This window comes from Maniola hyperantus, chromosome 3, assembly GCF_902806685.2.
Source record: "Maniola hyperantus chromosome 3, iAphHyp1.2, whole genome shotgun sequence".
In the NCBI taxonomy this organism is placed as follows: domain Eukaryota; kingdom Metazoa; phylum Arthropoda; class Insecta; order Lepidoptera; family Nymphalidae; genus Maniola; species Maniola hyperantus.
In genome coordinates, this window is record NC_048538.1 from 9,156,371 (window position 1) to 9,170,731 (window position 14,361).

A 14,361-nucleotide genomic window follows, 5' to 3' on the forward strand; every position below is an offset into this window, starting at 1 on the left:
TTAATTTAAGCTAAATATTTTTTTTAAATAAAAGAGGTTTCATTAGCATTTAGAATTTAAAATAATGAAGTGTGAATATGAATGTGTGTGAAAAATAATAAGTCAGGCAGTGAAGGAGGTTCTCACAGGAGGTTCTAATTAAAGAAGATTCTATAAATGATGAATAAAGTTTTTTTCAGGTGCGTTCAGAATTCAAATTTAAAATTCTTACCACAAAAAAAACATTTTTATAATTCAATGAACTTCATTATATTGTTTCATTTATCGGCCATCTTATCGGAACTCCCTACCAGTGATGTAGTAGCTAGTGCCGATCGAAGTAGCTCTTAGATCTGACATCTGTTCTAATTTTAGAATGTCCCAAACTAACCCAACCGAACGCTAGATTTACTGCCCGCCCCACTGTTATGCCACAAATTTTTTTTCCAAAAAGGGTTTTTGTTGCAGAAAAGTCTAAAACGCCGGGTCAAGTTTCCGGTAAAAGTACTCTGACATCATTGTTAACCTCGAATGCTTCTACCCCTACTGGACAGAAAACTGTTATCGGAACTAGAAGAATCATTATGACTAAAGGTGCTGATGGCACCACTAGAGTGATAAGTCAACCAATCGGGAGCACGAGTAAACCTGTTCAGTCGGCTGATGCCGCTAAAATGAGTGTAACTCCTCGGAAAGAGGGGCCTCAGAAGGTTCAAATTATCAAAGCGCCTAACGGTGATATAACAGTAAGAGGATTGTTAGCCGGGCAACAGCTGATACAGATGCCCGACGGGAACCTGCACGTCCTCATGCCAGGCCAGCAGGGCATCGCGGGGCAACTAGTGGCGGCGTCGCCCGCCCCCGCTAAGGTCGACCCCGACATTCCGCCGCCCAATACTGTCGAGAAAAATAATACACCAAACAAAAATAATACAGATTTGGCCGCGTCGGGTCAGACGATCCGCCACTCGACCCCGACGGTGCCGCAAACAATAGTGTCGAGCGGGCGGCATATTGTGGTGCAGCCGGCTCAACAAATGGTCGTGCAGACGTCGCAGGTGGTGGTGCAGCCGCCGCAGCAGGTGGTGGTGCAAGCGGGCGCGCGCGCGCCGCCTGTGCAGACCGTGCTGGTGCAGGGCCAGCTGCTGCAGCGCACGCCCGTGCCACGCGCCGCCGCGCCGCGCGCACCACCGCCGCGGCTTCGCCCCGCCACGCAACAGATAGTGGTCAACAACCCGGCGCTCGTGCAGCAAATCGCGGCCGGCAAGATCCAACTCGCGACCGTCAACGGGCAGCAGGTGCTGATCCGGCCGACGGGCAATAACCAAGCGCAGATCGTGGCGCACATCGGCCAGAGCCCGATGGCGACGCCCGTGCCCGCGCTCGCCCCCGCGCCCTCCCCGGCGCCCGCGCCCGCCGTGCGCCCCGCGCCGCCGCCCGCGCCCGCCGCGCCCGTCCAGCACCAACTTACAGAAGACCAAATTATGGAGAAGCGGCTTTTAGCGGGTCAACCTCCGGGTACCGTCATCAAGACCGTAACCGCGCAGGTTAATACAATTTATTTATTGGTTTTCCTATATTGGTGTAAATTTATTTTTTAGGGTTCCAGACCTCAAAAGGGAAAACGGAACCCTTATAGGATCACTTTATTGTCTGTCAAGGAACCTATAGGGTACTTCCGCTGACCTAGAATTATAAAATGGGAATGCCAGGTGGCCCTAGTAAATTAGGCCCTTAGGTGCCCACACATGAGACTATATCGAATTAATAGTAAATAATACAACAATTCATTGGTAAAAATATGGATTTAAAAAAAGACAGGGTTTCAATGTTGCAAATTATTTTTATTTTTATTTTCCATAAGATCGATGTTCAAATTGTACAAGCGCATCGTACAGGCTTTGTCACTTGATAAATGGTTTTATCTACACCCATGCTTTAAATCCTCTATAAAAGATTCTGAAACAGTTAGCTTATTGCCAACATTAAAACACCCAATATCTTAATAACCATTTAAGCATCCAAACGAGTGTTATAATGTTGTACTGAATTTCATTATAACACTCCTGTGAAAAAGAGACAGCGCTATACTGCTGGCATAACGAGACAGATTTAAATACCAGCTGTATAGCGCTGTCTCTTTTTCACAGGAGTGTTATAATGAAATTCAGTATAATTCAGTATAATAAGTTTTTGATTTATCGAGCAAACTGTTACTACTGTTACAGTACAGTTGGTACGGAAACCTCAGTGCGCGAGTCTGACTCGCACTTGACTGTTTTTTATTGTAACTATGTTCATATTTATTTAGATACTAGATGATTCCCGCGACTTCGTCTGTGTGGATTTAGGTTCTTGAAAATCCCGTGGGAACTCTTTAATTTTCCGGGATAAAAAGTAGCCTATGTCCTTTCCCGGGATCCAAGCTATCTCTGTACCTACCAAATTTCATCAAAATCGGTTGAACGGTTGAGCCGTGAAAAGCTAGCAGACAGACAGACATACACACTTTCGCATTTATAATAATATAAGTATGGATAGTATTGATAAGTATTTTGTGATTGAAATAAGTGCTCTATTGATTTTAGGTAATGCAAACCAGCAGTGGGCCGAGTATAGTGCTGCAAGGCCTCCATGGATATTCTCTCACGCCACAACAGCTTGCGCTCGTCCAGCACCAAGTAAAACAACAACTATTGAAAGGTATCTTCATTTTATATTTGCTACAATAATTATTGTCGTTGCGTCAATACTTCGATATCTGTATATGTTCGTCAAGCCTCAGAGCAATAATTAATTGATATATTGACTTTTCTGTATAAACAACAATAATAAATAATAACAATTACAAGTTACAAGTTACCTAATATTAGCTGAAAAGAAACGAAAATACAAAAAAAAACTTTCGAGTGAAGTTTTGGTCAAATACGTTCGATTTTGTCAAATAAATAAGAGAATAAGGCAACACAAGTTACAATGTATTTGTACTTCAGCACAAGAATCGACGGGCAAGCAAGGCATGCTGGGCCCTCGGAAGATGTATTTGGCCGTGCAGCCGTCGCCGAGCGCGCCGCCGCCCGCCGCGCCCGTCGCGCCGCCCGCGGCCCTCGCGCCCCTCGCACCCCTAGCGCCCCTAGCGCCGCCCGTGCTCCAGCAACAGGTAATATATTTCTATTAGGTCGCCTCTCGTCCTATCTATGCATTAGTCTACAAATATATTCTTTGATGATGTAAAACATTCTGTATTATGTATAGTCAGTGTCTAATCTAGTGTGATTTTGGAGGTGAGTCAGTGCAGTGAACACTGAACCAAACTTTTAGCCACGCCTGTGCATCACTCGTTTTAGTAAACTTTTTCTACGCTCATATTTTAAAATCCTGATTATGAATACAAAAATAGGAATTTGAGACACATTTTATTCACGTGTATCTTTAATATGAAAAAAATTACAATATTAAAACATTGATTTTACTAGTAAAATGATCAAAGAGAATGCTTTAATTTTTTTTCATCAAAGTACAGCTGCTTAGCCTGGCTTCACAGTTCTGGGTTCTAGCTATTTGAGCCTTGGCCGTACTGAGCTGTAAGTTATTATAAATGTTACATTTTTCCTAGCTGATGATGCCCGCGACTTCGTTCTAGTGAATTCAGTTTTTCAAAATCCCATAGGAGCTTTGTGATTTGCCTCGCCTTTTACTATATCCATGCAAAAAATCACGCCGATCCGTTGCTCCATTGCAGCGTGTTTGAAGGACAAACCAATAAACCTACAAACAAACTCACTTCCGTAATTCGTATTTATAGTAGGGTAGAGATGTGCGGGCGCGAATATTCGAAATCTGTGCGACTGAGCGTGACAAATTTAGATAAAAAGAGAAGTTAAGACAGTGGGCTTTAATAGTGATGATAAATTAAATCCAATGATTACTAATGAAAGTTATCATTTATCAATTATTTGTCAGGTAAGGCCAAATACTAAGTAATTAAAAATCAAGCAAAGCATCTGCTGTATTATTTCAAAGTAAGAATCTTAATCATCTAAACAGGCTTCTATAATAATTAGAAGCTAACAACCTAGTGTTTACTTTTATCTCAATGTATAAAATAAATAGCAGAAGAGGGTAGGTGATAAATACAGAAGTAAAACCAACCAAGTCGAATATTAACTGAATTGTATTTGTTCAGCATTGATCTATTTATATTAAAATGAATCTACCACCCATTTCGCTAAGGTGTTTAGTCATGGAGAAGAAAGGGCAAAGAAACTCCATAACACACATCTTTTAAAACATTAGAACGTTGAGTAAAGTAGTAGGTACATATTTGGTACACAGTTACAACAGGTAATCTATAAAAGGCAAATTATTACATTACATTATAATACAATATAAGAATACTTAACTTCAGTAAGGTCCGCTGTGTTTGCTCTGGGCTGTCGATACAAGACTGTCCCCTCTCTGTCGAGGTAGGGTACTTTTATAACACTGCACTGCCATCGCAAACAAGGCGGATATCGACTATCACATGATCTTAATATTAATCATTATTTATTTTAGGTTTGTTGACAAAAGCTATGTTGACACACCCAATTTACAATAATAAAATCAGTGACATTGATGGTCTACGTATTAATAATTTACAATAATAATAAGCGAGTTAAATTGTCAGTTTACACAACATTATTATTTCACATAATAGCTATTGCCAACTGTATGTTGACAATAGCTTAGTATAATGTCACTCTTAGTACAGTGACAATATTTAATTTACAATGAATAATTAGTGACATGTATTGATAATTTATATAATATTATTTTTCATATTTTCATATTCCTAGATACCAAATTAAACAAGAATAAACAATAATAGTTTTACACTATTGTATTGTATGATGACAGTAAGAAACTAGGAACATTGACATTGTATCCGGAAACGGAATAACGATTCTGTTTTAAACATCACAACAAACATTTACTTCAGACTCCCAAGTTTATGATTAGATGAATTTTAGCATATTAATTATGTATCCAATTTTATCGTAATATAACACGGCCATACTGACAAGTACTTCGCTCCCGAAGTACATAGGTAAAAACAGAAAGAAAAGAAAAAAAAATTGTCCCATTGGGAGTCTTAACATTTTGTCACATAGTGAGTCTTAACATTTTGTCCCATTGGGAGTCTTAACATTTGTCACATAGTGAGTCTTAACATTTTGTCCCATTGGGAGTCTTAACATTTTGTCACATAGTGAGTCTTAACATTTTGTCCCATTGGGAGTCTTAACATTTTGTCACATAGTGAGTCTTAACATTTTGTCCCATTGGGAGTCTTAACATTTGTCACATAGTGAGTCTTAACATTTTGTCCCATTGGGAGTCTTAACATTTTGTCACATAGTGAGCCTTAACATTTTGTCCCATTGGGAGTCTTAACATTTTGTCACATAGTGAGTCTTAACATTTTGTCCCATTGGGAGTCTTAACATTTGTCACATAGTGAGTCTTAACATTTTGTCCCATTGGGAGTCTTAACATTTTGTATCATATGCCAAAAAAAATTTTTTTTTTTTCTTTTTTTTTTCTTTTTTTTTTTCTCTGTTCTGCTTCTGTCATTTAGCATAAATTATTAGTATGTTTTATTACAATTCGGCCATCGTGATAAGTACTTCGTTCCCGAAGTACATAGGAAAATAGAAAAATGCAGCCAGTGAACTTAAATGAACAGCGGCAACAAAAGTACCGACATAAAAAAATATAAGATTGCTTCATTCACAAAACGATATTCAATGATTCAATGTCAATGTTACTGTCATAAAAACTAGAATAGCTAGACGTCAGACCAAAATTAGAGTAGAAGAGAATATGTTTTCTTTGTTGATTATGTCTTATAAACAAGTGTACTGTATGTACATTAAACCAACTCAAAACAAGAATAAATTAATAACACGTTGTAACGTAGTTATTTATAAAATTAAATGTTCTGATAGCATCACTAAACAGAAAAAAAAGTACTTGAGTAGGCACTCTGCTTTACGTTGTTTTAAGAAAAAGAAAATAATTGAATTATTTAAAAAAAAGAAAATTAACAAATATAGTTTATGTTTAAGTTACATAAATCAGAATAAAGTAATTTCTTCAAGTTTCGAGTTGTAAGTACGATGCAATTTCTCAAAAGCAAACCTACTGATTTGATTAGTATTATTGTTTCGGTATATCATAACTTTCTAAATGATTTCACATTTACATATACTTTATCAAAAACCGTTCGGCTAATCTGACCTCCAACTAGACTTATTCTTATCCAAATAAATTATACCACAACACGTGGTTTATCTAACTAATTAAAATCTTTTATGATTACCCTCACAAAAACTATTTCAAAGAAACAATACCACAAAATCGTGGTTTTAAATTTACACTTTTCTTCACACACAACGCACAAAATTGTACTTAGCTTGATCAACCGGCGGTGCCACACCAGCACCAAGTGCCGCTGACAACCGAGTTGCCTCTCGCTTTGGGATCATCGGACACCAATACCAAGTGCCGCCGACGACAGGCGGCAGCCTATCGCTTCGAGGAGAATCCGCATCCACGATTGCTGAAAGCATTTGAAAAGTATTAGTATTATGATCAGGCAAAGCCATATCGTATCCCACTTCTGATGACAAATTTAGATAAAAAGAGAAGTTAAGACAGTGGGCTTTAATAGTGATGATAAATTAAATCCAATGATTACTAATGAAAGTTATCATTTATCAATTATTTGTCAGGTAAGGCCAAATACTAAGTAATTAAAAATCAAGCAAAGCATCTGCTGTATTATTTCAAAGTAAGAATCTTAATCATCTAAACAGGCTTCTATAATAATTAGAAGCTAACAACCTAGTGTTTACTTTTATCTCAATGTATAAAATAAATAGCAGAAGAGGGTAGGTGATAAATACAGAAGTAAAACCAACCAAGTCGAATATTAACTGAATTGTATTTGTTCAGCATTGATCTATTTATATTAAAATGAATCTACCACCCATTTCGCTAAGGTGTTTAGTCATGGAGAAGAAAGGGCAAAGAAACTCCATAACACACATCTTTTAAAACATTAGAACGTTGAGTAAAGTAGTAGGTACATATTTGGTACACAGTTACAACAGGTAATCTATAAAAGGCAAATTATTACATTACATTATAATACAATATAAGAATACTTAACTTCAGTAAGGTCCGCTGTGTTTGCTCTGGGCTGTCGATACAAGACTGTCCCCTCTCTGTCGAGGTAGGGTACTTTTATAACACTGCACTGCCATCGCAAACAAGGCGGATATCGACTATCACATGATCTTAATATTAATCATTATTTATTTTAGGTTTGTTGACAAAAGCTATGTTGACACACCCAATTTACAATAATAAAATCAGTGACATTGATGGTCTACGTATTAATAATTTACAATAATAATAAGCGAGTTAAATTGTCAGTTTACACAACATTATTATTTCACATAATAGCTATTGCCAACTGTATGTTGACAATAGCTTAGTATAATGTCACTCTTAGTACAGTGACAATATTTAATTTACAATGAATAATTAGTGACATGTATTGATAATTTATATAATATTATTTTTCATATTTTCATATTCCTAGATACCAAATTAAACAAGAATAAACAATAATAGTTTTACACTATTGTATTGTATGATGACAGTAAGAAACTAGGAACATTGACATTGTATCCGGAAACGGAATAACGATTCTGTTTTAAACATCACAACAAACATTTACTTCAGACTCCCAAGTTTATGATTAGATGAATTTTAGCATATTAATTATGTATCCAATTTTATCGTAATATAACAAGCGCGTGCACAATTTTATGTAGCAAAAATTTTGTTCTGGGTTATTCTGGGAGAAAATTCTATACTAAATACCGTGAACAGTTTGACTCCACCTTATATTCTAGAATATAAAATGTTATCTTTTCTGTAAAGAAAACCTAATTCCGCGTCTCCTGCGCGTGTTTTTCCCAAATACTACACAAAAACCTCTACACAAAACACCATACTTCTACACATTTATGACATTTTTAGTGTGCACCAACAATGTTTTTGCTTTCTACACATTTACACATTTGATTTCACCCCCGTGCGGGTACAGTACGCAGTCGCGGCAATTATCAAAAAATATTTTATTTTCTTTGTGTTTATTTATTTTCATTTGACATTGCCATTTTATTTTGCCGCAAGATATTATTCTTTTGATGTGAAACATGGAGTGGAGTAAAGAAATAATATTATATGTATTTCATAAGTTTAATAAGAGAAAGGCGCGCAATCTGGGACGTTCATAAAATCAAGCAGAAACGACGAAGCTTCCTTTTTCAAATCAATCCTTTATTATTAATTATGAACACATATTTAAATTTCGAGAGAAACAGACAGACAGACAGACAACAAAGTGATCCTATAAGGGTTCCGTTTTTCCTTCTGAGGTACAGAACCCTACAAAGTAGGATTTTTCTCGAAATTTATACTATTTTCTCTTTAAAACCAAATTTACTATTGCCAAAACTGAAATCTCGTCTTCTTCGGCCGAACTCATTTTGACGGTAAATGTTTTTGAAAACACGAAACCATTCCTTAGCAGGAGACGACAAACGAAATGTTTTGTTTAGTGTATAGAGAAAAATACGCGGTGGAGACTCGGCATTACGATAAACTATGTCGCCAAGATTTAATGGTTTGGATTTTAAGATATGAGTTTAGATAAATTAGTGTATTTAACAGCATATAATTTCATGACAAATGAGGTATCTAGTATCAAATAGTGCCATAGATTTTTAATTTTCTCTGCTACTTGATAAACGTTCAAACGGTCCTTCGAGTTCATAGAAGTTTTCTGTAAGTTAATTACCGCAATCAGCTGTTTTCAGGGTTGTTACAGTACGCGGCAGAAAGTAATGTACATCGACATGCAATCGAAAAATATTTTTTTGACGTTTTAGTTTTCTTATTTGGGGATCACCCTTGAACCATTGCAACACTAACTTGACGACACGAATACTGAGATCTATATAGCGTACTCTTACTTTGCTCAGACTTTACTTAGAGTTAACGAGACAGACTTATGTCAGATGCATAAATCCATCTTGTTTTAACTGTGTCTTAAAGTAAAAGTACGCTGGATAGATCTCAGCCTAAGTCTCAGCTTTTGTCTCATTTCCCAAAATTTCGACTAATGTTTCGATTTCACCTGTGTCATGAATTTGTATGTTATATTACTATATAAGTCCCATGTATATTTCGGAGCCATCTAAATTTACTATATTAGAATAGACTGTTCTAAATTTATTTTAAGTACACAATGGAGCAAATGCGGTTGTATATGACATCCAAACTGTACTAAATTCATAAATAATAGACCTGTTTAAACACTGCTATCCTATTTTACAATGTTCCCAAGGGAAAGGATAGAATTACTTTTAGATCTATCAATTTAGTTCAGGGATTTGTGTACAAGCAAATCGGCATCAATGGTGCTAATTCGGTTGTATAATATTATAATCTCTGCACTAAAAATTTGGTCTAATAATAGTGCTATTAGAATTTCTGTAGAAAAGATTAGCACTATTTTTTGATCATTTGACAAGGATATCAATACTTTCAACACTCAAGTTACTACAGTTTAGAGATTTGTTTAAAGCGAATAGGCGCCATTGTTTTAATTTCTCTAATCTGTTATAAAATATGTTGCTTGTAAAAATGTCGTGTCAAGTATTAATACAATTGATAAATAGTTAAGATACTGCATAAAAAATATTATTATATAAAATGTATAAGCATTTAAAATAATTTGGTTAAATAGATTGAAATGTCCATTCATTTAATCAATTAAACTGCAGCATTTTAGAGCCTTATTATTTTGTTACTCTTGAGTGTTTAGGTTTACTGAGTGCAATATTGTTTCTGATTGTGTAAAATTGATTGTAGTTGTCTGGGGATTATTCTTGAATTCATTCAAGTTCTTCCAAAATATTTTAAATATTAGGTAACAAGTATAGGAATGAAAATTTCTAAACTTAATAATTAATAACTTTTTAACTTTGCAATTCTTAACCAAAGACTTGAATGTACATACACTTTTCAAATTAATAGTGATAATTATTTAATCTTTTTATATATAGTAGTTGTATGTATGTATATTAACTAGGTTTAAGAAGCTTCTCTTAGTATGAATCAATTATAAAATTAATAAAATTAATTATTTCACTGTGGTCTATGGATGACTTCCTCAAACAAAATACAAGTATAGTGTCGAACTTTTATAAATTATTAAAAAAAATTAAGATCGTCCCCTGATTCGTTGGTGCAGCAGTGCGACAGTGGCGCTGTTTTAGTATGCATTACTACTTCCTTCATTGAACCGCGCGAAAGCTGGTGAATCTTTTTATTCCGAGACTTTCGGTATAGAGTCAATACCGCTGCGTTGCCGTACCGGCATGGTAACGGCCTAAGTAAAAGTTTGCTTAGGCCGTTTATAATATGGATTATAATTATGGGTTTTTGCATGTACCCTAAATATATACCAGCTAGCATTTTATAGAGCCGTAACATTGACTTTACTTAGAGAAAGAACGAAACATATTTTTTATGTTTCTGATAAAGTCTCGTTTTAACTCCACCTTAAGTCTGAGCAAATTATAAGTCCGCTCTATAGTTGTAAGCCATCTGCCGATTATATTATGCTTGAAATGTGTCTGAATATGTCTGATTTTGGTATTTTATTTATGTGTATTTTGTCAAAAACAATAGTAATTAAGCGTTTGGGGCGTAATTGGGACTTGTATTATATATATTATACGTTTTACTATTCAGCCGTTAGTTATAAAATAAATAAACTTTACAGCATTTTAAATGTGCAGAAACCATTTTTCTAGCAATTACTATTTCTCTATACATGTATTTTGGGTTTGGAACAATAAATGAATTGAATCTGTAATTTGGAATATGACATTGTAAACTTTTCAAAAGTGTATCAGTAGACGTGAAGTCTTGTATAATGGAATTGCTCATACACCTCCTGTTTATGTGTATTATGTGTAGACGAAATAATCAATACCATTTATAATAAATGGATAGTGCAAAATTGTTAATCAATAAATTTTTCAAATAGCTTTTGACTTTCATTTAATCAAGACCTTTTATTGTTTCTGTAAATTTTTAAATCTTTAGTTACATATTAATTATATTTGCCATTGCTTTGTGGGGGTGTGTATGGGCAATCGATAATAATTTAAGTAATACCTGTGTTAAAATATGTTAAAATCTGTTACATATTATGTAAGATAATGTAATGTTGCTATTGTTAAGAGTTCTTATTGTACTTATATATTCCCACAAACCAGTAGTTTCTTTATAGTTTTTTTTGTCTTCTTTTAGGATCTTTTCTTCTTTTTTTTTTGTTGAAAAATTATTTAGTGACTATTGATTATTTAGTTATTACTTTTCCTTTTAGGATGGTAAAGCTGATGATAAAAAAATACAAAGACCGCCTTTATTGAATGGCGAAGATCATGTAGCGGAAGCTGTGAGCCAAAAAGAGGCCATTCCTTCTAAGCCTGAGGATATTCCTGAAAATAATACAAAAACTGATATAGTTAATGCTGTTCACGAAGGAAATCTTAATAAAAAATTTGTCCTCACTCCTGACTACATACAACAAAGTAAGTATTAACAATTTTTTTTTCGATTTGAAAATCAGGTAAGTATCATAACTAAAAGTTAAACTATACTTTAAAATAATATATTCTCTGTGAAAAATCGTAAATCAAAATCTGGTGATGGTGTATAATGCGCCTGTACTACTACTACTTTTTACGTGTGTTTTACTAATTACTGTTAGTAATAGGGATGATGACTATGTCAAAAATTAAGAGTCCACGTCCGCTGTTAGTTTTAAGTTTGCTATAAGTCCCGCAAATTGCTATTTCGCTGGAACCATGTCTCATTAACATTAGCGTGACGTCAGCCGAAATGAAAATATACCGTCGGCAATTTTTTTTAGAATAATTAAATAATTTATAAACCTAGCAGTAATAGTAAAATTTATTAAGTACAATTTTTTATTCATTTTTTAATACATATATTAGTTTTATAAATATTTTCCTTTTAAAATACATACTTTATATTAAGTAGTAAATATTTGTGTACCTTTGTATTTAATAAGTACACGCTCTGTGACCTTGATTTTATTTTGAAGTACTTGTAACATTACCATTCAAATTTGCTTCGAAATAACCACGTCTTGACTGGTGTCACAGGCATTTTCAAGCGATTAAGTGATATTCTGAAGTAATGTTTTTTGAATCCTCCTCTTTTGCAAAATAATTGTCTACTTTAGTGATGTGGTCTACTTTAATAATAATCTCACGGGCACGACTATTAATTATTTTCCTACTCATGTTTAACCCAAAAAGGAAACAACAACTAAAACAAATCAAAAAACTTAACAACAATAACAAACTAAAACAAAACAAAATGTGTGAATTTACAATTATTCAAAACACGATACGCGTACTCTACCGACAGTTTTGTCAACGGTACTGGTTGCTCGACACTTCAGTCTAGTGCTGACGTCACTAAAATGGCGGCCACGCGCATTAGTAATTTGCGGGACTTATAGCAGTCGATTCTATAATTTTTTTAATACTTTAAATTTTTCTCTCCGTCAGAACCATCCTCGTACTTTAAGAAATATTATAAAAAAAGAATTAGCGAAATCGGTTCAGCTGTTCTCGAGATTTGCGATGACCGACACATTTAGTGATTCATTTTTATATTATAAAAGATTTAACATAATTCAAATTAAAACAGATTTTACAATAGGAATCTATTCGAGACGTCCTAAGGTACAAGGTTCGAAATGATAATTTGCTTTTCAGCTATCAAGAGTGCTCTAAAACAGGAAAACTTAAATCCTGAAATCGAGGAGAAATTGCTGCAGTTGCAAAGGTACCAGGAAAAACAAATGAAGCCCGAGGTGCCAGTGGAGAGGGAGGTGAGAGCGGTGGCGGTGCGCTCGCCCTCACCGCCGCCGCCGCCGCGCCGGCGCGGGCCCTCGCGCCACGACGACGACGCCGAGTGGGTTGAGACCAGCCCGCGCAAACGCGCCCGCGGCGCGCGCGGGCCTTCGCCGCCGCCTGTACTGCCGCCCGCGCCCGCGCCGCTGCCTGCGCCCGCGCCGCCCGCGCGACCGCCGCCGCGTGCCGCGCCCGCGCCACCCGCGCCCGCCGCGCCGCGCGTTGTCTCCGCACACTCCCGTCTGCTGCTCCTCTTCAAAAATAAGGAGATGCTCAAGAAGGATATTATAAAGAAACGTGGCCTCCTCGAAAAGGAACTCGGTGTCGAAATACAGGTACTTTCCATACTCTTAAACTATTTAATGTGGTGGCTGTACAATATTAATATTTTTATAAGTGACTAGCTGACCCGCTCCGGCTTCGCTCGGGTGGAGTATTTCGGACTGGGAGTGTCATCGTGAAGCCGTTGCTTGATACCTAAAATATCAATTCACTATCAGAAATTCTAAAATCCCCACGATTTAGGACTTTAGTACTTTGCAGCATCAGGATTGTAGAAAAAAGAACCACCTCCTTTTTAACAGTCGGTTAAAAACCGATGACCTTGAAATATTTACGGAACAATCTTTAAAATATCCCCTTTCCAACAAAAAAAAAAATGAATGAAATCGGACTACGCGTTAATGAATTACAACTCAGTATACATTTTAACTTTCATCCCCTCTCCTACGGGAACCATGCTGAATTTCGGGATAAAAAGTATCCTATATTCTTCCTCATAGTATGACCTCAAATCGTACCAAGTTTCATTGGAATCCATTCAGTAGTTTCAGCGTGATGCGCGGCCGTGATACAGACAGACAGACAGACAGACAAAAATGAAAAAAATTACAGTTTTGGGTTCAGTATCGATTATAGAGTGCCCTCGAAAAAAAAATTTCAAAATATCTTCAATGTACAGAATTTGACCTGTTACAGTTTTATTATAAGTATATTGATTGATTGAAATTCCGTAATTTAAGCGTCTCAGAGCTGTCTATAAGTTAGTTTGTTACTTTAAGCACCAAGCCTAAATGCGAAAAACGCGGTAACACTTATGGTTTGGTAACTTCTAATACGTCATTAATTAATTCTTAGAATTTATTCTACTTTGGCGTCTCATTTTATGAAGTCATTTGTAAAATTGTTTTTCACACCACTCGCTCGACAGTGCCTTATTTACTAAATTGTTAACTAAAGGTAAAGTCATCATAACATTCCTATGACTTAGCCGGGTTGTAATGTTGTACTGAAATCCATT

General features: G+C 35.8%; 1 protein-coding gene across 2 annotated transcripts in view; it reads left to right on the top strand.

Moving 5' to 3' along the window:
• The window catches only part of E(bx) (nucleosome-remodeling factor subunit NURF301 E(bx)), a 29,638-nt gene that overhangs the window by 10,163 nt on the left and 5,114 nt on the right, over positions 1-14,361 (top strand). For both annotated transcript variants that reach the window (XM_069508937.1, XM_069508941.1), the window contains exons 10-14: positions 448-1,526; positions 2,568-2,682; positions 2,973-3,139; positions 11,498-11,705; positions 12,924-13,396. In XM_069508937.1, coding sequence (XP_069365038.1) covers positions 448-1,526; positions 2,568-2,682; positions 2,973-3,139; positions 11,498-11,705; positions 12,924-13,396 — 2,042 coding nt within the window. The remainder of the gene's footprint in view (positions 1-447; positions 1,527-2,567; positions 2,683-2,972; positions 3,140-11,497; positions 11,706-12,923; positions 13,397-14,361) is intronic.